Raw genomic sequence first — 27,559 nt, 5'->3', positions numbered from 1 at the left:
TAGTCAAAATTTAATTTCACTATAGAAAATGTAGATAGGAAACTCAGTTTTGGTCAACCATCAACTGAGCACTTTTTTTTCAGAAGTCTAGCCAGCTGCAAGATGATAAAAGATTGGTAACATATGATTGAAAATGAAAACTTTAGAAGATTGGATGTCTATATGGGATCTTATAATCGCAAAAAGCTAAGCCCAACAATGTTAATGTGCTTCCAAAATTCAATTGAAGTATCCAACTATGTTCCAAAATAAGATTTTTGTAAACCGAAGAATTCATATAAACTGAAGGCCTCACCAATCTCTCGAGGGTCCACCTTCCGGGGCCATGGCACGCAATCATGCAGCACGGATGTGGCCATAAATGCCATGGCCCATGGCGATGAAGCGCCCATTCATGAAAGACGAGAAATCCTGTCATTTTCTTCCAAAAGCGATTCATCGAAGGGTCACCATCACCGCATTTAATGGTTAAAATGAATATACCGTAAATGGGAGGAAGACAATGGCGATGACGCCATTGATATTGATGATTGAGAACGAGAGTAGAGAAAATCATACAAAGAGACAAGAGGACTGAGGAAGTGGTGGATGGTCTTGCATCAACTCCAAAAGAAGGTCCAGTTTCAGATGGATTGAGTCACATATTTCCTCACATCTTTGTTCAAGGCTCAAAAATTTCAGGTTTTAGAGCCCTTTTTACCATTTTTTTTATTTAGCGCTCTCTCTCTCTCTCTGTATGCTTGATTCTCTTCTAACGTTTTTCTGATAACAAAATTGAATTGATTAGACCATTTGGTTTTTGTTCCAATTGGAGAGCCAAATGAAATCATACTTATTTCCGTTGTTTTTTTTTCGCCTTTTCAGATTTTTGTTTTGGAACACCAATTTACAGTGCAACACCATGACCCTATCCTTTCCTTTTTGTCCTTCACAAGGAAGAAAAACTACCCTTGATTTGTTCGACTTCGACATATACACACAACTATTGTTACGTCGAAAGCGCTCTTAAGAGAGATAAAGAGAGGGATGACACGAGATCTTCCCTCATTCATTCCCGTGATCGTTTCTTGATGTTGTTTTTCTTGTCCGTCCCCTCCGGAGAAAATATTGATTGCTTGATTGCACCGTGGGCTTCGTATCTTTACTTGTGTGTGTGTGTGTGTGTGAGAGAGAGAGAGAGAGAGAGAGAGAGGCAGAGTTTACTGATATCTTCTTCCGCGTAAAATGAGGAAGGTTTAAGGCATGTCTACGCCCACTGACCAGGTACGCTTATTGTATTTCTAGAGACAGCATGTGTGGTTAGATGGTCCGTTCCCGTGTGGGAGCACGCATGTAGCAGCAAGGTTGGAATTATTGGCGCGTCTAAATAGATTGGAAAACACTAACCTTACTATGCAATTTTTTAATAGGTTCTTGTTTTCTCTCTCTCTCTCTCTCTCATACACACACACACACACACACACTTGTTTGCTAATTTAATGCTTTCTCATGTTGGGGCCTACTTAATTGCTTTCTTTCCTTTTGTTAAATTTATTGTGTTTGTCTTTTTGCTTCAATATAGAATTGGGGAGAACATAAAAGATTTTCAGGGTGCTCAGAATTGAAGTTAAGCGGTTAGTTCTCTGTTTTCTCTTTGTTAATTGGGCTATGCTCCTGATTTTTTCAAAATTTGGGCTTTGATTGCTTTTTTGGCAACGTCAGTATGTTAGTTTCCAGATGTCCGGGGCTGGTGGTTTGCTTTTTCATACTCTTCTTTTTTCCCTTCTATTGACGGTCGTAGAACGGAGCATGGTTTGGTTTGTTGATGTGTAATCTGATCATCGTGAATTAGCTGTTCTAATTTGACTTCCATGCTTCGATCGTGAAGAAACCCAATTTGGGGAACTCTCTCTCTCTGCTTGTCCATGTTCAAGTGGGAAGCAGGATCTGTGCTAGATATCTTGATTCACAACTTTTTCTTTCCAGCAGCTTAGCATAATATTTTGGGGTTTTCTTCCTTTTCTTAAGATTGGTTCAGTTGCCTCTTGAGGAGACTCATTGGAGCTGTTCTCCGATTGTAGCTTTTGGAAATGGATATTAGCGGTGAAATTAAGAAGAGAGGAGATGTAAGAATTTATGATACTAAGGATGACCTTGCCACAGACTTGGCTGATTATGTCGCTGAGTTGTCGGAGATTGCTGTGAAGGAGAGGGGTTATTTTGCCGTTGCTTTGTCAGGTGGATCCTTGATCAGCTTGATGGGGTATGCTCACAATTCTGAATGAATATACTTTTATCTGCTTTTTCACTTGATCTGATATTTATAGCTACCCTGGATATCATTTTGATTTTGGGATGCCTTTTACTTTTCCGTTCCATTTGTTGATCTCGTTGTGTGAACTTTATGGAGCTTCTAAGTTTTACATTCTTGGGTTGATGAACAGGAAGCTTTGTGAGCCTCACTACTATAAGATCGTGGATTGGGCAAAATGGCATATATTTTGGGTTGACGAGAGGGTGGTAGCTAAGAGTCATCCAGACAGCAATTACAAATTAGCAAAGGATGGGTTACTCTCTAAGGTACATAGTAATAATTACTATCCTCTGTTCGGTAGATCTCTGGGGAACTCATATCTTTAATTCTTCTATTGGATAATGAAGATTTTTGATGAAGTGTGACATAAATAAATTACCAACTCTCCAGAGAAAGTCTGATAAACTATGTAAAACCCAGGAAGCAAAGATGACCAACAGGTTGGTAAGCATAAAGTTTGTCATTGCATCGAAAACGCGTTTGTCATACTATCTTGACTAGATGCTTATTGTTGAACGGTTGATTCATTCCTTGGTTGAAGCTTGTATAGTCAAAATCTTGAAGCCTAACTATCGAGCCAACATTACCAGAAAAGGGCTTAATTTTTGTTTTTCTTGTTTCTTTCCCATAGTTGTTTCCCTGCTCAATGCAATTGACTAGATATGGTAGCTCATATGAGTTTGATGATAACAATTGAGTTATTCATGCTCATAGATGATCTCAGTTTTGAAGTTTGAACCAAATTTGGATGCCTAGTTACACTTTTCTTCATGTTGGGAAACAACGAGGGTTGCATAACATGGCTACCTTAAGATGTCTCCTGTTCTGTCCTGATTTGGTTCAAAGAACGTAAGCCCTTGATGGCCTGCTCCCCGTATCAACAGAGTTAAGAGAAATATTTACAACCAAGCTTTTTCCCCCCATTATCCACTATGGCTCCTACATCAGTCGCCTAATATAGAAGTGACATCATACATGCTGGAAAAATTGTGATTTGGCAAATCTGCTGTCCCATCCGTGTGACATAGAGTCCAAGTTTTAATAAGAGATAATAAATAGAATATAAAACTCACATTTTGGGTTTGCTAAGCTGAGGCATTCCAACTGGTAGCCTTAGTATCTGAGAGGGTATTGTTGATGTCTCTGGGCTTTAATTGGATGTCAACTTGGTTACTGCATTGGTTTTTTATGGGTAACAAAATTCAAAATATCTTTTCTGATTTTAAAAGCTAAAGGTTCTGATTTCTGGATTGCATCTGCTGCCACCAAGGATAATTTAGTATTTTTCTGGAAACATATTTAGAAACTGCACGTGAGAATGCACAGATCCTCTTATGATGTATAGTTGTATACCAATAGATTAATTTACTAAAAAGCCTGTAATGATGCATTTAGTATAATAGCACAAGTTCTGGACCTTGACTGCAGCTTTCATATCATAAAGCTGACCCTTTTGGTTTTGGCGGACATGAACATCAGCCTTGCACTTTATATCTTTGCCCTTTGACTTTGTAGGATCTCATGTTACAAGTGATGTAAAAGGCTGTTCCCATCTTCAACATCAAATATGCCTTTGAGTCGGCTGTAAGGCAGTCAGGTTTCTCAGATAGCCAAGGATATAATGGAAGCCTCATCTGACACATAATACCACAGTAGACACTTCAATTTTAGCCTGCTATAGGATCCTTTAGGCCCATATCCTGCTTCTGTTTGGAATTGATCATCAATTGCAAAATTTAAACTACCAAAATCTCAGTTTCATACATATAATAGCCACTTCGGGTCCTAATCTGTCAGAAGTCTTGTTTGACAATTTTACCACCTCTAAAGACAACTGCAGCATCTTTTCCTGCTCAAGCCTGCTCGTGCAAAAGGGTATTTTTCAATGCCAATGGTATGAATGACTGTTGTTGAGCCTGTTGGCCATATATATATTGTATCTGATGTTGCTGAAGTATTTTTATTATATGCAAACCTTTTTGTCCCCATAATGTACACCTGGGTGATTCTTCCTTTTTTTTTCTTGATTAATGTTACTCATTCTTGCGGGACAGTTCTGTTTTTCTGATTTCTTGAACCATTAGGACCACTTTATTTTGAGCTTTTTGTTTATCATTCATCAAAGGAAGGAAGTTGAAAAAAGGCAGTACAACTTATGTTCCACGTAGGTGCAAGTTCTTGCTCTCTTTCCTAGTTTATCTTAGAGTTTGTTGTCTACAGTGGTTTTGTCACTCTAGGACTTTGTACAATTTTTAGACATAAAATTGCTACAAACTTTCTTCCTCAAATGATTACCTGAATGTAGCATATGTGATATGCAGTTTCCTGTAGTGCTTACAACAGAAGCATGGGAGTCTACTTGACAGAACTACTGTAGTCATCTATCTTAAGTTTGCATTTTTTTCTCCCTTCTGTTTGAAGTACCATTCTTAATCCATTTTTTTCTCTCTCTTCAAAACTTACACAAGGTTTCTTTTGGGCAAAATTATTTTATTTTTTATGAACTAAAACTGATAGGATGCCTAGATGTAGTCTGCATGTTTTGCCAAGGTATCGTTATTTTTTTTGGGTACAAATATCATTTACTATTGAATGATATTTCATTTTCAAAGATATTTTGTGAAAACTGCAGCACATTTTCAGTTAATAGCTTGTTAGTTTGTGGCTCTTCCTGCAAGCATTGAGTTGGATCCCTGCATATGTTGCATTTGCTAGTGAATATTTGAAACAACATGTAAGGACCTTGTGACCTGTTATTTACCAGTGAGTCTTGATGTAACTTCTCATGCTTATGGAGCTTGGGAGCTAAGTCACATAGGTATTGGTACGGGTATGGATACGGGGAAGTGGGTACTGGTAGGCAATTTTAGAAAATCTTGGTACAAGGGTACAACAAAAAAATGTGTGTGTGTGTGTATATATATATATACATATATATACATATATATGTATACATGTATATATGTACACAACACATCATTAAGACAATTTCTAATAGCTCCTTTCATAATTTCTATATATAATCTCATAAAACATAAATATACTAACAAAAAATATGCTTAAAATGTAAGAAAACATGAAAAAATATGTGGTTTGGATCGGTTCCAACCCGGAACTGATCAAACGTACCACCAACATACTACCATACCAGCATTGGGCATACCATCGTACTGGTACTGGTGCATGGGCATAACCCACTTACCAGTGTGACTTAGCTTGGGAGTGATCATATTTCTACAATTTTGAAAAGAATAGATGGCTAATGGACTCCTATTAGTATCTAGTGTCCTACTTCATACTTTATAGCTTTTTGAGTGGAAAATTGAAGTATAACTTACAAGGCAGGTTGGAATTTGCTAGTTGGGCACTCAGGTGCAGTTTTAAAAACAATTGTTACAATTGATGTTTAATTTTCAACTTTCAAACCTGAGATCTGATACATGAGAATATGTCTTGTTCCTTAAGGAGGATACACTGGAATTTCCAATAGTTGAGATTTTCTTGAGACTTGAGAGTAGCCATGTGTCTAAAGTTTCCGAAAGGATAGACTAAACCAAGTTTATTACTATATTGCATTGTGGTTTGTGGCCCTTTTAGTTGCTGGCTGAAGCAAACCACAAGGTGGCTTGCAGTCTTACCAAACTAAATGCTTGGGTCAGTTGTTGACCGAAGTGTTAGACTTGGCAATTGAAATTGTGTGTGAAAGTAAAACATGATATCTATTGGGGATTTCTGGAGACATGCATGATATATTTGTGCATGCATTCAGCATCTAGACAACCAAACCAACCTATAATTATCATTCTCTAGTAAAGGAAAAGCTTTCATGTACAACAATGAGTACAGATAGAGTTGATGCATAGAGAAAAAAGTGAAAAAGGAAAGTTGTTTTCTTTAAGGTGAAGCTACCTCTGATGCCTTAGAGTGGGTTGATCCCTATTGACATTTCACTAGGTATGTTTTCATTGGAGAATGAAGTGCCATTCCACTCTAATACTACAATCCAAGCCTTCTATGGCTGACGGGTTTATTTACTAGGACCTATCTCTCAAACTCTTCTAGACAATGTTGTAAAAAGCATATCGTAAGCCGTATTGGTCTGGATTTAAGATATGCCAAATCGTAAAATATCGTAACATATCGTAACCATATCATTTAAAAAAAATTAAATCAGAAAAAATAGGAAAAAAAATCGAAAAACTCATAAAAAATAGTAAAAATCAAGAATAATATGTTTTTCATAAAAAACATGTTTTACAGAATGGTAGACTTATTATTGCTATAAAATTATGGTTCATCATTCGTAAACATCAAAATTCATAACAATATCAATCTAGAAAGCACAACAAGTCAACAATTACATAACGTATATCATAATTTCATAACCATAGATACATAAGTCATAAGGTCCATAAGTCTATGAGATACCACATCAAAAAACAAGTTTTAAATGTTATGTATTACATTACAAGATGATAATGAAATTGTGAAAATGTTCAATGTCAATACTTATAAAATGAAAACACTGTTGACTCTCATTCATAATTTTCATCATATTCATTTTCATCCTCATCTCCAGCTTCTTCTTCATCTTCATCTTCATGATTTAAAAAAAACCCTTTCCTCCCAACGGGAATCAGCCACCCACACACAAATCCATGGTTTAATCGATGATTTCACAGTGAAAATCGATTGATTTCCCTCTAAGGTGGCACAATCTCTAGGTTACAAATGAAGAAGGGGCAGGTTTTTATAAAGGAAACTCGAAAAAGGGGGGTTTGGGCCCCCTTTTTTTGAAATCAACCTGTATTGCATCGTATCGTATGATACGGGGGCCTGTATCGTTCGTATCGTACAATACGGGGGCATGTATACGATACATCCCTATTTATGATACGTGGGTTGTATCGTATTGTATTTTGTAAACAATATGATATGACCCCGTATCGTACGATACGTACAACATTGCTTTTAGACGTGTATTTGAGACTTAGGTCAATGTTGGGTGCTCCACAAATCATGGATATGATATTGTAGCTATGTTAGATGAGACACAAACCATGACTTTATTGTGTACTTGCTAGGTACTTAATGTACAAAGCAAGGCTGGAACTTGCTTTCCTTTTCCTAACCTGATGTTGTTGGATGGTGCAAAGAAAGATGATAACCGCGTGTGACATATAGGCTGGACTGATAAGGCAGAGTTCATTTTTTTATCCAACTTGTGTTCCTCTAGAGTGTAGGTTGATATTTTTTGCCATTTGTGTGTCTAGTGCAAATCTCCAATTAACTATTGAAGTTTGCTCCAAGGGAAAGTCATCACCTTGCATCTTGCGGTGATCAATAATTGGAAATGCTATTGTTCCACAGTTTCTTGTTCCTTCTTGGTGGTTCCCTACATGCATATGTTTAATGAATTGAAATAATCAAATGCCTGAACTCTGCATCAGAATCTATTGGTTGACATATAGACATCTATGACAATGTGTGTATGTGACCTTCGTGTGACTTTGCTATGGATCAGAACAGCTACTGTCTGGGCCTGAATTGCTGCATGTTTAAACCTACAATAAATGCACTTTACGGAGAACATAAGAGAAAAGGAAGATATTGATCTTTCATTCAATTTAACATCATATTCTGGATATGCTACTGCCAAAAATTAACTGAAGTATCTTTCTTGGCATGAAATAGGCAGTGTCCTCTATTCCTGTTTGGCTGATTTATAATGCATTAGCAAATCTATCCATGCTTTAACCAAAGAGTCTGTCAGTGGTGTTAATCCGTTTAAATTTTATTTTCTTTTTGGTGTTAGGAGTTATCTTACGAACTACAATGTTTTTCTTTTCTTGAAATGCACTAAGAAGCTATATGTTGGACCGGCTTTTATATTCTTCAAATATAAAGTTAGGAGGTGCTTCAAGCATTCAAGGATTTGTATTAATGTAGGAGTGCATATTGTAACACACACACCGTTCTTTCCTCTTTTTCCAGATGTAGTAAATCCTATTATGTTAACTATTTGATAAACAAAATAACATGACACAGTTAAGAGACTCCAAGTTGTCATCAGCCTGGATATTTTAAGAAAAATTAACAGCGTGGCCCACATCATGGTTATCTAAGTCTATTTTAGTTGGAAAATGATGGTAATCTCTCAATTCTTTAGGCACATTGGTTTTTCACCTTGTGATTCTATGACTTACACAGAATCTTGTGATTCCCATACGTAGAAACATCATAGGCTATACAAACGAGAAAAATATAGCATGTAGTTCTTCAAATCCCTTGTTTAAGTAAAGGCCTTTTGTGATTCTTAGAGGCTTCTCATCAAAACCACAGATCGGAAATGAAGGTTGACTCCTTAGCCTGTGATTTCAATGGAGGAAAAAACGGGCTTGCCCCCATATTGATCGGTTGTCTGATAGCTTTATCTTGTTTGATCAACCACACACCTATTTCATTTAAACCAACAGTATGTTTTTGCCGCTGGGATGTGCATTAGTGTCTGCCACCGGAAAAGCAGCAGGTTGGGGTTTTCTCAGTCGTGGTTCTCTGACTAAGCTTTCAATAGGTGAGATGTAGTAAGTTCCTAAAGAAAGGAAAAGCCCATTGAAGATGTGTAGAGGCCTTATTGGTAGCAAAATTACAGAAAACAGCAACCTTCCTATTGCACATATGTGATAGGACCTTTGCTTAGAACTTTATTGTGTACTTTGCTGAGTGGATAACAAACAAAGTTTCCCTTATCTACTGTGAGCAGACTATACTAATGGCAAGTTTGGTGAGGGCGGTTATGAAACTCAAGTTTAAACTTGGCCTAGAGGAGTCTCTTGAAGATGGTCCAATCAAGTTCTGAATTTTTAAAGATATTAGGCCACCAATGAATCTGTGTATTGATCATGCTTAGGGCACACTATGCAAATTACGTTTCTATACTGAAACGTTACTTTCACAAATTTCTGCTTCACCATGACATCCTTATTTGACAACAGGTTCCAGTCGTGCCAAGCCATGTATACTCCATCAATGACACTCTCTCAGCAGAACAGGCAGCAGAAGAATATGAATTCGTTCTACGGCAGCTGGTGAAGACGCGGACTGTGGATGTTGTGGAAAGCAGTGACTGCCCAAAGTTCGATCTGATTCTTCTAGGCATGGGACCTGATGGACACATAGCATCCCTCTTCCCAAACCATTCAGCAATCAATGAGAGAAATGAATGGGTGACCTTCATCATTGATTCCCCTAAACCACCACCTGAGAGGATCACATTTACCCTGCCGGTGATCAACTTTGCCTCGAATATTGCATTTGTTGTGACAGGAGGTAATAAGGCTGAAGCTGTTCGTCTGGCCATCAATGAGAATCCAGAGCACATATTGCCAGCACGTTTGGTCAGTCCAAGCAATGGCAATCTGGTTTGGTTTTTGGATAAGGAAGCTGCTTCAGAACTTGCTGCTTGTCAGTCTTCTGGGGGATCTTGATAAGCCATGAAGGAGCTTGATGTGGACTTTAGCACTGTTCTTGTGTCCTCATTGTTAGTTTGATATTATATTATTTCTTTCTTTCTTTTTTTGGTCATACCATCCTTTCTACCTCCATTGTATCTCTGTAGGAAGGCATTAATAAAGCGGCCAAGGAAAGGCTTTTGAGAACATGTTTTCCCTATGATCTTTTATGTCTTGTATGTTCTTGACAATGTTAACCCGCTTGTATGCAATGAACGGATCTGTGTGATCCCCATAAATAGTGGTTGTGCTGAAGATTTTGGAAACTGGAGTGTCTCGCTGTCTGTTCTTTCACTGACAAGTGACAACCCATAATGTTTCAATAGTGAAATCAAACGATGGGCAGCCTAAAGGGTCTGAGCTTACAAGTTTCTGAGTTCCTTGTGAGGAAGGTTGCTGCTTCTCTTTCCATTTGGTTCAGAAGCAGTCACTTCACTGGTGGAAGCATCATTTTTCATGTCATTGCCCTTGAATTCCACCACAAACATGCTCTATGAAGTTGGCAATCATCCACGCACTGGCCCTTTACCGATAGCATAAAACTGAGAGGTGAAGGCTCTTTGAACAATAAGAACCATTTAAGGCCAGTTTTCTGTGAAAGCATGGAAACAGTTCACCTTGCAAGATACAGGTGGCCCACATTTCAAAATATATCTTCTTTTTTGGGTGATTTTTGGATAGCATGTATGGTTCCAGGTCTTACTTTGGAAGAGGTAGGCTTCCTTGTTACTACTCCTCCCTACCGTTGACAAATCTGTTACCAACGTAAGAGGAAAATCTTCCCGCTGGTGGTTCGGCTAATGTTGGCAAGATTCAAAGCAAATCCTCTTCACAGATCTTGCCTACAGTTATGAAGAGAGATTTTGGTAAAGAGTTGGCCTGCACCAATTTAGCGACAGAATTTTATCCTTCTGAATGTAATAAAGAAAATCGTGTAACCGTTTGTACAAGACAAAAGATAAAAACTATTGCTCTTGACTCAATAGAATCTGCTCCTCCTTACCGTGGACGTAGGCATGTTTCTGTGGAACCACGTATACATGTGTTCTTATACTTCTACCTATTTGAGTAAGATTTTAAAATGGTATCAGAGCCATCAGTGCATGGAGTGATTCTGCGATTCTGGAGGGTCTTCTTCATCAACACATCGATTGAGTTGCCAATACCTCGAATCTGCAGTATTTTCTAAATGAGAAGCTGTGATCGTCTGATAATTATTTATTATGGGAATCTCAATTTACTCTCATTCTTATTGCATATGATCTCTATAATATTGTTCACGGTAGAAGACTATAAATACATAACTAGTGCTAATGGAAAATCAATGGCATTATTATAAAGTTCTAATTAATTGCTTGTCATCATGCATCTATCCGCACTTAGTAAAAATTGGCAGAGATATGATCATTTAAAAGAATGAACAACATCTGTTACATGGACCAAGTCATCATCATGTTGTCTTGTGTGTCTGTAATTGGCTATAAGAAGAGTCGCATCCCTTCTAGTTTTCTTTCATTATTTAGTTTCTCATTGCCTGTGCGTTCATCTGATTTGATTCATGTGATTTTCTATCGTATAATGTGTTAGTTAATTGTTGAAGTGTAATGATATGGCTTAATTCATGTACTTTTCTATCTTAATTAATCTAACTTAATTTTTTTATAGATATTATATATTTCAAATTGCAGCCATAAAACCTACGTTTTGCCCCACTTTGGTTCACCTCGCTTTACAGGCTCCATGCTTCGCTTCACCTCATTACATTTAACAACATTGATCAATAGTGCTGAACCCTGACTTTGTATCTTGGAGATGTCAAGATCGACTCTTGCTTGGGTGGATAATCAGTTTGTTCACTCCACAAGTGCTTGCTCAAATTGTTGGTTTAAAAGCTTCCTATAAAGTATGGAATATTTTGAAGGAGATACATGCTGCTCATTCTCGATCTCGAATACTTCAGTTAAAGGAGCAATTGCAAACTTTAAAGAAGGGTCCAACTCTGTTAGTGAGTATTTCCAGTGGCAAAGTCTATTGCCCATCAACTCTCCTTGGCGTCAAAACCCGTGGCCGATGAAGATCTTATTCTTCATATCCTGCGTGGCCTTCCTTCAATCTATTGCTGCCTTCAAAACGTCCATCACTACCAGAGCCGAAGTTACTTCTCTCAATGAGCTATTGAGTCTAATGTTAATTCAAGAGGCTCAGTTGGAATTGACTGATTATGAAAATCAGCGAGGTGACAGTAACATTTCCACCAATTTAGTCCAAAATAGCTATGGAGTAGATTTCAGTTGAAATCAATTCAACTGTGATCAACAAAAACGGAACTTCAATCAGAATCGCAACTTCAAAAGTAACTGTATAACTATGAAGGAGGGAGACGTCAGTATAACAATAAGAATTCGATTGTCAGTCCATACTGCAATAAGCCAGGGCACACAACGTGCTCATGGTTTTAGCTTAACAAACCTGGTTCCAAGTCGGAGAACGAGGATATTTTCATGCTCAAGCCTATCACACATCTGCTCAGGACAGCGACGACGGAAGTTGGTACCCCGATTTAGGGGCGACTCATCACGTTAACAACGACTTGAATAATCCTTCTATCCATGTTCCATATCAGGGCAAAGACAACGTGCATACAGTCGGAGGATCAGGTCTTTAGTTATCTAATGCAGAAGTTTTTCTTAAAGATATTCTGCTTGCTCCCAAAGTGACTAAAAATCTATTATGTGTGAATAAATTTGCAAATGATAACCATGTCTTTATACTGATGCATGGGGTTCTTCTTCAATAATTACTATGGACAGGTATAGATATTATGTCATTTTTGTTGATGTTTTTTCTCGTTACACTTGGATTTTTATGATTGCGCACGAATATGATGTTGCTAATGTGTTTTGCATATTCAAGAACAGAGTTGAGAATCTGTTTGAAAGAAGAATCACAAAATTTTAATGTGATGGAAGAGGAGAATGTACTGTTCTAGAGTCATGCTTAAAGGAGCAAAGTATTGTGCATCACATTTCATGTTCCCATATACAGAACAAAACGGATCAGCTGAGCATCTACATCGTCACATCATTGACATTGGTTTGTACTTAATGGCTCAGTTTGGAGTTTCTAAAAAGCTAAAGAGTTATGCTTTTCATGTCGCCACTTTTCTCATGAATAGAATGCCTAAAATGTGGGATTGTGAATGGGTCAGATCTGGATCCTATTAGCCAAAGATCACCTGAAAGAGTTGTGCTTCATTTAAAGACAAAGATGGATTCCCAGGTCCTTGCATCCCTAGAATGCCTTCTTGTTTAGCTGCATTTCACCAATTGGAATAAGCATTGAAAGCTTCTTTTAATACAATGACAAGAGTGAAGAACTCTAATCTTTGCATCAAGGTGGCATTAGAGTTTGTGTTTCTCCTCCATTTTTGAGATGACTGATGAGATAAGGAGTGATCCATTAGATTCAATAACGAATAACAAGAAAATTAGATGAAGTACTCACATAGATTGGTTGAGCAGCATCAAATAATCATGACAACACAACAACATCATCACCATCTCTTCTATTTAAGAGAGGAAGATTGGGGGTACGATCCATCCCTGATTCACTACTTTATAATGATCAAGTCAAAATGAAGCTTATCATTTCACTTAAATAAAGACAAAGTAGTCAAGACATCAATATCAACTATACACATATTATGAAACATTTGATCATAATGAGTAATTCATAAATACATGCACGTATAAATAATAAGGAACGGTCATCAGTAAAGGTTTCATGCAACCAAATTTGCAAATACAGTCATATGCATGAAATTGTACGTTATTCTGTTGGCATGCTTGCAACTGTAATTAAGTTTCTCTTGTCAATTCACCATGCATGAATTGCAGAACCAAAGGAAACTGAATAGCATGACAATGCCATCAAATTCTTTCCATAAGTAACAATTCACTTGGACTGAAGATATCAGTTCCAATAATGTCCATCATTTTATGAAGTCACTACATACAAGTACATGTTGCAAACTGTACAAACAAATTAAAGCAAGCCATGTCCAGATCCACTAACATGCAAGCAGATAGATTCCAAATGACTTAGATCCAGATCAGTTAGATACCAAATTAAAGCAATTTGAATCAATCGTGAAGGTAAGCATCAGACATTAATTGAGGAAGCTTAAGGTGTTGTTACTCCTTTCCCTGAATGTTCATTATGCTTTTGAATTCTAATCTAACACATATTTTAAATGATTAGCTTAGATGAAGGCCTAGATCTCAGGCCTCTCTTCAAGAACATTGTTAATAAATTAGCCACCAGTCGATTAGCATTTTAAATATAGGAGTGCACTTGTCCATGTTTTTCTCCTAGTAGAACTTCGTTTGCTACCAATGCTTCTAGTTTTGGTAGGAGGGTTACTGAAGTTATTCTTGTGGATTGGAGGCTGAAACTACTTTCCTTCGTCTCTAGAATCTAGAGAAGTGTTGAGACTTGGTTGAACTTATGGTTTTTTTAGATTAAAGGTTAAGGTTTGTCACCGTTGGTAGTTCAGATGACCAGTGGTCATCAAAATCGAATTGATATTGGACCTTACTTGGGATTAATACTTATTTTCATATAAAAAATATCTTTCTGTTTCATTAAGTATTAATAAAAGTTTTTTGAGAATAATTTTCCAAGCCATCGAATGGTGAAAAGGTGCCTAAATTCTGGACGAGTAAAAACATCACTACTCAAAAGTTAACAAATTGGTACTCAACTTAAAACAGAAAAAAAGAAAAACATTACACCCACTTGCTGTTAGTTTAAACTGCGGTTAGAGTTAAGTGGCAAACTTTAGAACAAATTACAAATCAATGCCTAATAAATAGGCCTATATAAAAAAACCGCTCAACTTTTGGCAGTCATCAACGAGGCCCTCAACCTAATTCTCAAAGAACTGCTTGCCTTCAAAAATTATTAAAATAATAAAAGAAATACAACTTTCCCTTCTCAAACAAATTTCTCTTAAAAAAATACCAAAAAAAAGGAGGTCCTCACTTTCGCCGTCCGGCATGGGGGGACACTTCCTTTCGTTTTTCCTTTTCTCACAATTCTCTGCACAGAAGAAACTCTAACTTCATTGGCAAATAACGCTAGCCAAAAGGACGATACAAAAGGGAAGAAGAAGAAGAAGAGCTCCAGCAAGAAGCTGCTCGTCGTGCCCCACTCGGTGGCGATGGAGGCGAGCGCATTAAAGCAGAACCTCTTTGAGAGCACTTGGATGTAGCAGAAGTTCGATGCCCTCGGGAAGAAGTGGAAGGGCAAGGAGATTAATTAGCATCGGTTGGGCTGGATCTAAGGCAGTTTAGAAGGCGAGTTATTGCTTCTTGATTGTGCGTGATAAAATTAAAAGAGACGTTGAGAGATCTTTTGCCCCATTCAATGATTGACTGAATAAGGCAGGAGCATTAATTCTTGTGAACGTTGAATAAACGTTTCCTTTAATTTTGGCAACTCCTTCTCTCTTAACGTCTTTAGCCTCTACTTTATATAGTATTCAATTAATGAAGAAGAAAGATTGATCTCTCTCCGTGGACGTAGGCTACAATAGCCGAACCACTTAAATTGTCTTCTCTTCTCTTTCCTTAGCTCTATTCAAATTCTGTTTTATTTCAATTCTTCATGGTATCAGAGCAGTAAACCTTCATCCTGAGGCAGACTTCATCCTGAGGCAGAAAAATATCTCCAAGCAAGAAGGAACCTATGGAGCAGGAAGGGGGAGCAAGACATGATAATGAACAACACACTATTTTACAAGGCAGCGATGGATCTTTGCACAGGCTTGTCATGCACGAGCAAGGTAATCCCAATCTCAAGATTACTAATACCTTGCTTGATGGTCTCAATTATTTACCTTGGTCTAAGGCAGTCACTCGATTCCTTAGTGGAAAATCTAAACTTGGATACATTGATGGTACCACAAAGAGACCACCACTCAATTATTTGAAATATATTTAGTGGCGATCAATCAACGACACTGTTGTGTCTTGGCTCATCAATTCGATGGAGCCCAAGATAGCAGCCTGTTTTAATTTTCTAGACACCGTAGAGGATGTGTGGCAAGCCACCAAAGATCTTTATGATGAACAATATAATATTGCTCGTATGTACCAACTATCTCAAACAAAAAAAAGTCTAAAAAAAGGGGAGTGCCCCCATTAATGAATATATTGGCACCTTCAAAGGAATTTGGGATGAGATAGATGTTCATGCTCCTTTGACTACCGATCTTTCTATAGCCAAGAAGCAATGTGAACAAGAGCGCATATTTGAAATTCTTGCTGGACTTCCAAATGACTATGAGAATCTTCATAGTCAAATTCTCATGGCGCATGAGCTACGTTCGCTAAGTTCAGTTTGTGCCCTTCTTATAAGAGAAGAGTCAAGAAGAAAAGCTATGGACACTTTGAACTACAATGATCAAGATGTGTCGATTGATGAAAAGACTGCATTTGCTTTGAACTTTCATGGTACAAATAGCAGAAGTTTCAGGGGTAAACGTGATGAAGGCAGAAATCTTAAATGCTCACATTGTAAAAAAATTGGTCATTCACGTGATACATGCTGGTTCATTCATGGAAAACCTCCTAGAGGTATAAGTCATACCTCCAAAGGCACCTCAAATGGGACGTTTAAGAAGGAGAACAATGTTAGTGGGAACATCAAGAAGGAAAATAATCAGACCAGCATTATGACTTCTTCGTCAGACAAGCCCATCACATTGGAGACTCTTGCTGAAATGATAAAGGAACTCCAAGTTGAAATAACTGCAGGTATCTCCATCAGCACCTCTGATCACGCTAAAGGTATGGCCTTTATCTCTTGTTTTGATTCCAGCTCTCATTGGATAGTCGACTCAGGAGCCACTAATCACATGGCTAACCAATCCACTCATCTCTATTCCCCTTACTCTATTGACGACATTGGGCCTGTTGCTGCAGCCAACGGAACGCCCATTGCTGTCAAAGGAAAAGGAGAAATAGAATTTTTTAACAAAAATTATACTAGTGAGATTCTTGTTATGCCAGAACTTAAGTTTAATCTATTGTCGGTAGCAAAAATTACCAAAGAATTAAACTGCAATGTGGTTTTTTCTGCTACTAACGTTGTATTTCAGGATCGAAAGACTCAGACGATGATTGGTGAGGGGCGCCTAGTGAATGGACTCTACCAAATTAAAGCTCCTGATCAAGTTTTGAATGTGACATCTTTGAATGAAGGAGAGATTTGGCATCAACGGATGGGTCATCCATCTTCTCGAACGTTAAATTATATTTTTCCCAAGTATTATTTTGATAATCATACATGTGATATTTGCAAGTTTGCTAGAATGACCAGACCTAAGTTCTCTTTATCTGATTCTATTAGTGAACAACCATTTGATCTTATTCACTCTGATGTTTGGGGCCCTGCGCTTGTAGATTCTTTGGATGGATTTAGATATTATATTATGTTTATTGACAATTTTTCCAGATCTACTTGGGTTTATTTTATGAAAAACAAATCTGAAGCTCTCTCTCATTTTCAAATTTTTTATAAGATGATTGAAGTTCACTACAACTGTAAAATAAAATGCTTGAGGTCTGATAACGGTACTGAGTTCAAAACCTCAGGTTTTAAAACCTTCTTAGACGGGCATGGCATACAACATCAAACATCATGTGTTGACACACCTCAACAAAATGGCGTGTCTGAAAGAAAGAATAGACATCTATTAGAAGTTGCTAGGAGCATGTTATTCCAAATGAATGTGCCTAAAAATTATTGAAAATATGCTATCTCTTCTGCTTGCTACGTGATCAATAGAACTCCCAGTAAGCATCTTAATTATGCTAGTCCTATTGGTAAACTTACGGGGCATGAACCAAAACTGGATCATTTGCGTGTGTTTGGTTGTGTGGTTTATGTGTGGCTGCATTATGCAAAAAGAGACAATCTTAGTCATCGTTCAACCAAATGCATTTTTGTCGGCTACAATTCACAAAGTAAGAGGTATGTATGTTTTGATCCTATTTTCAAGAAAACTCATATATCTCGTGATGTTTATTTCAATGAGAAACAACCCTACTTTGGAGTCAATAATTGTGATATAGGACGGGGGGAGTCTAAATCTCCTAACTTGCATGATTTTAATGATTTATTTTTCACCATAAGTGATGAGCAGGTCACTAGAGAAACTCTTCAAGAAATTGGGAGTCACACAGAAAATCAAGAACCTGTTATTACAACCGATGGTGACGAATCCTCAAACCGGGAACTTAGAAGATTTGAGAGAACTCGAAGATTGCCCTCTCATCTAGCTGAATATGAGACTTATTCCTGCAGTCACTATCCCATCAGTAATTTTATTTCTTACGATAAGATTTCTGCCCAACATGTCAACTTCATAAAGAGTATTGATAAAATTCGTGAGCCTCAAACTTTTCAAGAAGCTGAGAAGGACTCAAATTAGAGAAAGGCAATGGATGAAGAATTAGAGGCCCTAAAACGCAACAAGACTTGGGAGATAGTTGCAAAACCAAAGAACACAAGAGTTGTTGGCTGCAAATGGCACTATAGAGTCAAATACAAGAGTGACGGCTCACTAGAAAGATATAAAGCATGTCTAGTAGCCAAGGGATTTACTCAAACAAAAGGACTTGACTATGACGAAACTTTTGCTCCTGTGACGAAAATGAACACTTTGAGGATTCTCTTATCTTTGGCCTCTAACCTGAATTGGGGACATCATCAACTAGATGTGAAGAATGCCTTCTTGCAAGGTGAACTTAGTGAAGAAATTTACATGGCACTTCCTCCAGGACAACCAAATGAAGGGAAAAATTATGTATGCAAACTCAACAAAGCTATCTATGGTCTGAACAATCTCCTAGAGCGTGGTACTTGAAATTAAGCTTGGCCTTGAAAAATTTTGGATATCGTAGATGTCACTTTGACAACACACTCTTCATAAAGAAACACAATGAACTCACCAATGTCGTGTTGATTTATGTGGATGATATAGTAGTGACAGGTGATGATGTTGAAGGCATACACAATCTCAAACACTACTTGAGAACCACATTTGACATAAAAGATTTGGGAAAACTCAAGTACTTTCTCGGAATTGAAATAGCCCAATCACACAAAGGCATCTTTCTCTGTCAAAGAAAATATGCACTTGACATATTAAAAGAGACTGGGAAGATGGATGCTCGTCTAGCCGACACTCCGTTTGAAACAAATCTCAAATTGGGGCCATGTGAGGATGAACCAGAGGTCAACAGGGAAGTATTTCAACGTCTAGTGGGTAAGCTCATTTATTTATCTATCACTAGACCTGACATTTCATTTGCTGTGAATGTGATTAGCAGGTACATGCAAAGCCCAAGAGAATCACACATGAAAGCTGCTGATCGCATTCTTCGATACATCAAAGGCTCTCCAGGACAGGGACTCTGGTACAAAAGGAACCGAAACTTAGACATAGTAGCATTCACAGATGCAGACTGGGCTGGAGATATCAACGACAGAAAATCAACTACAGGATATTGTGTTTTTGTTGGTGGTAATCTAGTAGCATGGAAATGCAAGAAGCAGAAAATAGTATCTAGATCCAGTGCCGAAGCAGAATATCGAGCGATGGCCGCAGGAACAAGTGAACTTGTATGGACTAAGAACGTGATTGAAGAACTGAGTCTTGAACTTTCAAAGCCTATGCACATGTTCTGTGATAATCAAGCTGCTATCTATATTTCGACCAATCCAGTCTTTCATGAAAGGACCAAGCACATAGAGATTGACTGTCACTATGTCAGAGAAAAGATTGAATCTGGAGATATCAGAACTCTTCACATAAGTGGAGTTGAACAAGTTGCATATGTCCTAACTAAATGAGTCACAAAAGCAAAACTCCAACTAGCAATAGACAAGTGGGGATGTCATAACATCTACTCCCCACTTGAAGGGGAGTGATAAAATTAAAAGAGACGTTGAGAGATCTTTTGCCCCATTCATTGATTGACTGAATAAGGAAGGAGCCTTATTAATTCTTGTGAACGTTGAATAAACGTTTCCTTTAATTTTGGCAACTCCTTCTCTCTTAACGTCTTCAGCCTCTACTTTACATTCAATTAATGAAGAAGAAAGATTGATCTCTCTCCGTGGACCTAGGCTACAATAGCCGAACCACGTAAATTGTCTTCTCTTCTCTTCCCTTAGCTCTATTCAAATTCTGTTTTATTTCAATTCTTCAGTGCGCTTCATCGTTTCCCTTTGTTTCTCCGTGGTTTTTGTTGAATGTCCAACCATTCATTAGGTTTTCATTCTTGAATTTTGGGTCTACAAAACCTTCCATGCATGGAAGAGCTTCAAGTCAGCTACCTGCTTATGGAAGTTACTGCAGCCTGCACGCTGCTGAACAAGATTTGAAACAATAAGTCGACATTTCCAGATGAATAGTAATGGATAAAATAATCGACAAGGAAATGCTTGGTTTTTCATAAATTAAATAAACTTACAGAACAGATTGCTTCAAAGTTCAAACGCGACGAATCTGAAAACTTGAAAAAAGGAAGTTTTTGCTGGTTCGTATTTATATCAATGAAATAACGTTTTCCAAAATACAACCAAAAGATTCAATTAAGGGGATTGGTACCTGCACATGGACAGTGCCATCTGTGTAAAACTAGGATTAATAAGCTGCCGCAAACACGTAAAGCCGTAAAGGCAACCCACATTCGATGTGGAGGAGATTTCGTGAAGAAGGACCATGGAAGGCTGGTCCTGCGGCGCACTGATTCTACCTCATTGGCACTGATGGGAATCGGAAGGCCGCTGTCAACCCTCACCGGACGGCGAGCCTCTAGCCGGCTTTTTTTCTGTTCAACTTTTCTTTAAATTATTTGATAAGGGCAATTATGTAATTTATCTTGGTCATGTTAATTTCTTCCATAATAAGGGGCAGTTGTTCGAGAGTTACATGCCAATGTTCGAGGCCTCTTTGATGAATTTTAACCGTTGAGAGGTTATTGGATATTAGCCAATTTGTTAGGCACTTATTTATAGTTTTATCCCAAAATTTATTGAGTTCACTCTTCTACTCAACTAAAGATTTCTTGAATATTACTGCAAAACGCATATAAAAGAGATTTATATACGCATCTAGGGGCTGCCCACCGTTGCTCGAAGTTGCACATGTCTTAGTTCTCGCTCTCTTGCATCCATTCTTCTTTAAATGCGTCTCGTTTAATTGAATTCGTTCTCTCTCTCTCTTATTGCCCGAAAATTATATTTCGAGAAAACGAAACCGAGAATCGGCTACCGAACAAGATGCAGTAAGTAATCTGGACCCCACTTTTATTGCGGGAAAGGTTTTTTCGCCTTTGGAGTTTGGGGCTTATCCTCACCGCCGGTCTTGTCACTGCAGCGGCCGATGCACTTGGAATTAGAAGCTGCCATCAACACCATGCTCATTGCGTCAAGGAGGTCGTCCTCTGCCACTGTCCCGATTGCTCCCTCCGCGTCCTCGACGGACGGTTCGTTTAATTCACTCCCATCAGATGCTTCTCTCGACTCAGCTTAGATCCGCCTCGACTCTGTTCTGTTCCGTTCACTTCTTCTTCTTGCGTCAGGATTAAGATTGGATTGTTGGTACGCTTCTGTTTCCATTTCTGTGTAGACCTTGCTCGACCTGGGTTTAAAACTTTAAAGACAACCCTGTACTGGTGACACCAAATGATGTTAAAAACCTGGTTTTTGCGTCAAAACATGATTTATAGCAAGTTTCAATGCTAAAACTAGGTTTCTAACAAGGCTGGTACGTTTCTGCTTTTCTCGTTTATGAATGGGAATTACAGAATGTATGTCATAGAGCATGTGCTTGAGTATGTTCTGGTGGTTGGCTCAGGAAAAGTGTTTTGGGTCCTTTTCTGTTTTAGTTTATTGGAGAATAGAAGGCTTTTGTTTTTTGCCCCCTTCTATGTTTTTTAAATAAGTGATAAACGGTGTTAGTTAATAATTTTCTGAAATCTGCATATATTCTGTTTCCTCTCGATCTTGTTCTAGATTACTCCACCCCCGCCGCACCCTCCGCCCCACCCGAAAACGTCGCCAAGATTTTCCCAAGAATGATATTTGTGACAATGGTTGAAATACTTACTATTTAGGGGATGCCTAACTTAAATAGTGAAAATCATCTGGAAAGAAAAATGAAGCAGTTAACACTGCATCACCAAACATGCATGCTTTATTGTCTACCAAAGATACTGTTATCACCCCAAATTTTTTCAAAAAAGACTGTATTTTATTTTCACCCAAACGAAATTCTCAGTTATTTGTATTTCAATTTTTAAAATTAAGGAATAAGGGTTGCTGCATTTCTCAGATGTCGTGAATTCCTTTTGTTAACTGCTTATTGTAATTGGTATCCAAGGAATTTAATTTCTTAGTTGTTCCTTATCTTCACTTGGTTTTGTTGTCATCATTTTTATTACCGGAGTCCTATTCTATCAAATTTTGTTGCACATGGATGTTCCTAGTGATCTTTAGAGATTCTACCAGTCATGCCTCTCTCTCCCGCATGCTCTCTCTTTCTGTTGCTTTTGAAATTTAAAACATCTTTCATTGATTAGTTTAGCAAGTATTTATTTTGTTATTTGTTAACAAAAAAAATGAATGGCAGCTTCTGTTTCAAAGTCATCGGATATGTGTTCCCAGCATGGATATCATTATGACATTGCCCAAGAAAGCTGAATGTTGACAATTTCTTTTCATCCTTTTCCAACACTGAAAGGGTTTTTATGCCTGAAAAACTTTCTCATCCCCCTCCGCCCTTGATAATGTATTTCTGAAATTGTTTTTCCAGAAGAAAATTTTCTTGCAATACGAAGAAGTTGCTGTCACACAGGTGGATGTTGTGAATAACTGAACTGCGTACCTGTAAAACAAAGAATAAGGGACGTTTTCACTTTGTGATTCCAAATTGTTTCCGGAGTTTATGTCATTCCTCATGACATGCATAGAAGAATTGTCAGTTATGCAAACACAGAAATGCCATATAAAATCCTGTAACACTTGTGATTGATGGTCACAGATGTGGCCCTATTTTCAACATTCGTGGGGTGAGAAAACATATCTGTGGTTCTTCAGCTTATGGATAGATAATGGAGTTGTGATGTCAATAACTAAAAAAAATGGTGCAGAGTTGCTGACAAAGGCAACAGTTTAAATGGAAGCAGTTCAGAGATTTCATGCTCATGGATGTGATGTCAAGGTCTTCTTCATTCAGCAGAGAGAGAGAGAGAGAGAGAGAGAGAGAGAGAGAGAGAGAGAGAGAGAGTATCAGATTCCAGCATGAATGGAATTGCTGCTGCTGAATGGAGTCATCAAAATTAGGGGAAAGACATTAAGACTTAACAGGAGTATTCTGTAAACTCTCCACCATATTAACACTTTCCATCCATTGCTATCTGTGAGGTGGCTCTTAGAGAATAGTATTCTTAAAGTGTTGATTTGTAATTTCTCCATATCTAGGTTAGTTGTCATTTGCCTAAAAGTTGGGTGGCTTTTGAGCTTTTTGTAATTTATTCAAAACCCAGAGTTGCATATTTTGTTTCTCATAGTGCAGAACATAGGTTCTTTCATTTTGGACAATTTCCTTTGCTAGGTGAATTTTGTGAAATAACGTTAGCCATGGAAAATAATGAGTACTGTAATTGATAGGTATGACTTTTTCCTAATCAACAGCTCACTTGGGGGATAGACCAACTTGCAAAACTCAGAACATATGTACCTCTTTGTTTCCTTACTTATGTTTAGCTCATACTCTGTGTTTATCCTTGCGTCCTTGATTATGTGTAACAGTGTAAGTTGTTGAAATTGAGATTTATTTAATATTTTGTATTTGTTTAGGTGACTGAATTAATTGATTCATTTGATGTTTCTCTTTTGTCCTGGATCTATCAAAAAATTAATGTCCATTTGTGGTTAGTGAGCATTTATATATTTACTATATACAAATGTCATAGGAAATATTTTTTTATTATATACTGCAATAAGAAATGAATTAGGAACTATTATTTTGTTACAGGAAATGAATAGCCAGTTACATATTTGATGCATGGAATATATTTTTTTAGCATATTTTGTCACTGAAAAATGAATGGCCAATTATGTGCTATTACTTGAAACCTTTTGTAGATTATATATTGTGTAGAGAAACATTTCTTTGAGTATGTACTGCTGTCATTGATTATGTTTATTATCACATGATATAATAAATTGTTAGAAGATATATACTGTTGAGGATATTGACATAAGAAAATTAAAGAAGTAGGCATGTAGATTGTTGTTGGTCATATACTTATCAAGTTCTTTAATTTTAATACTAGAGCATGGAGTATTTTATGATTGGTCCCCATTGTCCCCTTCTGCCAGGTCTCCCGAGTACTCCATATCCGAGTCAAACAAGTTAGCTCAGTTCCTCATTCAGCATCCTACTTTTTCTTGGTTATTTTTTCCACGGTAAGGTCCTCCAAGCCTTATTTGCAGCTGTATGTATGCAGTTATACCGCTACTCTTGCTCTGTCATTCATTCTTTCACTTGTGGTGTTGTAGGATTTGAAACACTATTATTTAGAGCCAACCAGAAACCAATCTTTTGGTTGATCTTGCACAAATGTAAAAAATGTTTATTTCTGTCTGACTTTTAGTATAATGTCTGTTTGGCAGAATGAAAACCTTCAAAAAGGTACTTCCTCGAGCTACATATGCATTGAGAAAGGCTGTTCACTCCCGCCAGTTTTGTGGTAAGACATTTTCTTCCAAAGCATCTAAATGAAACTTCTATTCTGATTGAAATTTGAGTTACTAATTTTGCTTTGTCTTGTTTCTAATCCTCCCCTTTTCTTTAGCAGAAGCCAATATTCTCTTTTTTTCATGTGTTGCCAGATTTTATGGTGGAAGTGCATTCCCCAGAGGAAGAAGTAGTGATTGCTCTAGGGAGCAATGTGGGGAATAGGATCCATAATTTTGACAAAGCTCTATCTCTAATGAAAAAATCAGGTATTACAATCACAAGACATGCTTGCCTATATGAAACAGAACCTGCTTATGTGACTGAGCAACCCTTATTCCTTAATTCTGCAATCAGAGGCTTCACCAAGCTTCAGCCACATGAACTGTTAAGAGTTCTTAAACAAATTGAGAAGGAGCTGGGTCGAACAGAGGGCATTAGATATGGTCCCAGGCCTATAGATCTGGATGTGTTGTTTTATGGCAAGTACAGTATAAAATCAGAGATTCTTAGCATACCCCATGAACGTATTTGGGAGAGGCCATTCGTGGTTGCACCTTTAATTGATCTTTTGGGTACCTCCATTGACACAGATAGTGTTGCTACTTGGCATTCCTTTTCTGGTCAATTTGGTGGTATTTCAGAAGTATGGAAGAAACTTGGTGGTGAATCTTCAATTGGAAAAGAAGGTCTCAGAAGGGTTTTACCTATTGGTGACCACTTGTGGGACTGGTCAAAGAGAACCCATGTGATGGGTGTTCTGAATCTGACACCCGATAGCTTCAGTGATGGCGGCAAGTTTATTTCAGTAGATGCTGCAGTTTCCCATGTTAGGCTAATGATCTCGGAGGGGGCTGATATTATTGATATAGGTGGACAGTCCACACGCCCTTTAGCACCAAAAGTTTCTGCTGAAGAAGAATTGAAGAGGCTGATGCCTGTTTTAAAATCAGTCATTAACATTCCTGAAGCAGAAGGGAAACTTTTCTCGGTTGATACATATCATTCAAAAGTTGCATCTGAGGTGATAGCTGCTGGGGTTCATTTTGTTAATGATGTTTCTGGAGGTAGGTTAGACACTGATATGTTTTCAGTTGTTGCTGGCCTTGGTTCACCTTACATCATGATGCATATGAGAGGGGATCCAAGTACCATGCAGAACAAAGAAAATGTGTCATATGAAGATGTATGTAAAGAAGTGGCAAATGAGTTGTACTCCAGGGTTGAGGAGGCAGAGCAATCAGGAATTCCTTCATGGAGAATCATAATTGATCCTGGTATTGGTTTCTCTAAAACTGTTGAACAGAACTTGGAAATTCTCATGGGCATGCAGACAATTCGTAAAGAAATTGCCCATAGAAGTTTAGCCATTTCTCATGCACCTATGTTAATTGGACCTTCTCGAAAGAGTTTTCTAGGTAAAATTTGTGACCGATCAGACGCTACAGAGCGTGATCCTGCAACCATTGCTTCTGTTACAGCAGGAATTTTGGCTGGTGCTAACATTATAAGAGTACACAATGTTAAAGACAACTTAGATGCAGCAAAGGTCTGTGATGCATTACTATCACAGAGGAGAACTTGATGTATTGGTTACTCTTTGCTTCTTGTTACCTCCGAGTTTTTCATAAAGTAAATTTTTCTGATGCAGGAAGAATCATTTAATTTAGAAATAAGTTTTAGATCGTTTGATGAGTTTTCAGAAGCTTCTTGATTGTGGTTCGTTCAGTGAATATGACAATTTGCATATTCGAATCTGTAGCCATTATCATGCAATAATTGTTGAGGACAGACGTTCCAAGATAACAAAGTAGGAGCGGAGGATGGAATAAGTGCAGAAGGCTTAACTTGAGGTAAATCAATAAGGCTTTGGTTTATGCCGCAACATATAGATTTTGATCTGATATTTCTTTTACTTTAAAGCGCAATCTTTTTAATATATATATTTTAAAAAAAATTTCTGGTGTAGAACAAGCTTGGTTTAGTCAAATCTTTAACAGCTCACAGCAATTCAAGTGAAACTTCTCACAGCAATTGACCTTGCAATTCTTGAAGACCATGAATCCACTCTTATGACTTGTTCTCCCAGTTTTTGTCTTCTATAATTTTATATGCCTGGACTTTTGCAACAGTTTTAGCACAGAAAATTTTGTTTGACTCTAATAAAATCTTGTAAACTAAGTAAAATTTTTGTCGAACTCAGAGCCCATTTGGATACGTCCTCAAAACGTCGTTTTTGAAAGTGTTTGGATCGCATCAAACTGGCTTCTCAAAACGACGTTTTCGTTGCTTTTTTTTTTTTATCTATAACGATATTTTCTGACGACATTTGTCAATAAACCCTACCAAAGATCATCAAATTCATGCCACAAAATAAAACATACAGACAACGTGGCACTATTAATATTGAACAAGCAGTAGGGTACCCTTACTGAATGTTGTTTTCATTTTTTTCCTTAAATAAATGCCACAAAAAAGTTATCAAATTCAACTTTTTTTTTTCTCTCTTTTCCTGTAATAATAACAATAAAATAAAATAATTTATAGGTAATATTAATAAAGGCTTCACAAAGTTTTAAAAGCACCATTCAAAACCATGTTTTAAAATTGAAAATCTGGTTTTTGTCAGGTCACTCAAACACATAAGCCAGGTTTTAAAACTCATTAAAGAAATTGGTTTTCACAAAACCCTGCTTTCGTGGTGTCATCCAAAGAGAATTCTAAGCAATATAAGGTTTATATTTTATACTGCTCCACCACGTGTTATCCTCTCTTTGGTAATTTGACTCTTGATGTCAACACGAAATTTGGCAACACCGTCGGATTACTGTTTGTTTACAAGACAATGGGCATTGCATTAACTATTTTCTGTATAACGTGTTCTTGAAGGGTGAAAAACCAATGGCTTGAGTACTACCGTTGATTGATTAATATTCA

General features: G+C 37.5%; 2 protein-coding genes across 15 annotated transcripts; both read left to right on the top strand.

Annotated features, from left to right (window-relative positions):
- Nucleotides 1–362: 362 nt before the first annotated feature.
- On the top strand, nt 363–9,953 carry LOC116258744 (probable 6-phosphogluconolactonase 2). Of its 9 annotated transcripts, none has more exons than XM_031636106.2 (5): nt 371–681; nt 1,562–1,613; nt 2,061–2,242; nt 2,424–2,559; nt 9,289–9,953. In XM_031636106.2, the coding sequence occupies exons 3-5, from the start codon at nt 2,070–2,072 to the stop codon at nt 9,778–9,780; spliced, it is 801 nt and encodes a 266-aa protein (XP_031491966.1). In that variant the 5' UTR covers nt 371–681; nt 1,562–1,613; nt 2,061–2,069; the 3' UTR covers nt 9,781–9,953. The 9 variants fall into 9 exon arrangements, with proteins under 9 accessions (XP_031491963.1, XP_031491966.1, XP_031491968.1 ...); XM_031636107.2 differs by having other exon boundaries at nt 372–681; nt 2,008–2,242; XM_031636110.2 differs by lacking the exon at nt 371–681 and adding an exon at nt 719–1,263.
- Nucleotides 9,954–21,016: 11,063 nt separating this feature from the next.
- LOC116259367 (folate synthesis bifunctional protein, mitochondrial-like) lies at nt 21,017–26,341 on the top strand. Of its 6 annotated transcripts, XM_031637148.2 has the most exons (5): nt 21,017–21,164; nt 21,257–21,480; nt 24,265–24,351; nt 24,559–24,635; nt 24,778–26,336. In XM_031637148.2, exons 4-5 carry the CDS (start codon nt 24,560–24,562, stop codon nt 26,205–26,207), a joined length of 1,506 nt encoding a protein of 501 aa, XP_031493008.1. In that variant the 5' UTR covers nt 21,017–21,164; nt 21,257–21,480; nt 24,265–24,351; nt 24,559; the 3' UTR covers nt 26,208–26,336. The 6 variants fall into 6 exon arrangements, with proteins under 6 accessions (XP_031493008.1, XP_031493010.1, XP_031493012.1 ...); XM_031637150.2 differs by lacking the exon at nt 21,017–21,164 and having other exon boundaries at nt 21,173–21,365; nt 24,778–26,341; XM_031637152.2 differs by lacking the exon at nt 21,017–21,164 and having other exon boundaries at nt 21,204–21,480; nt 24,744–26,337.
- Nucleotides 26,342–27,559: the final 1,218 nt, after the last annotated feature.

Source organism: Nymphaea colorata, chromosome 8 (assembly GCF_008831285.2).
Source record: "Nymphaea colorata isolate Beijing-Zhang1983 chromosome 8, ASM883128v2, whole genome shotgun sequence".
In the NCBI taxonomy this organism is placed as follows: Eukaryota; Viridiplantae; Streptophyta; class Magnoliopsida; order Nymphaeales; family Nymphaeaceae; genus Nymphaea; species Nymphaea colorata.
The sequence above is the reverse complement of the archived record's forward strand: the minus strand, read 5'-3'. Positions and strand labels throughout refer to the sequence as shown.

Coding starts and splice junctions, on each gene's coding strand:
- LOC116258744 (XM_031636103.2), top strand. CDS start 589: ATGGTCTTGCATCAACTCCAAAAGAAG. Junction 2,243..2,423: donor TCCTTGATCAGCTTGATGGG/GTATGCTCACAA, acceptor GTTGATGAACAG/GAAGCTTTGTGAGCCTCACT. Junction 2,560..9,288: donor AGGATGGGTTACTCTCTAAG/GTACATAGTAAT, acceptor ATTTGACAACAG/GTTCCAGTCGTGCCAAGCCA.
- LOC116259367 (XM_031637150.2), top strand. CDS start 24,560: ATGAAAACCTTCAAAAAGGTACTTCCTCGAGCTACATATGCATTGAGA. Junction 24,636..24,777: donor TCACTCCCGCCAGTTTTGTG/GTAAGACATTTT, acceptor ATGTGTTGCCAG/ATTTTATGGTGGAAGTGCAT.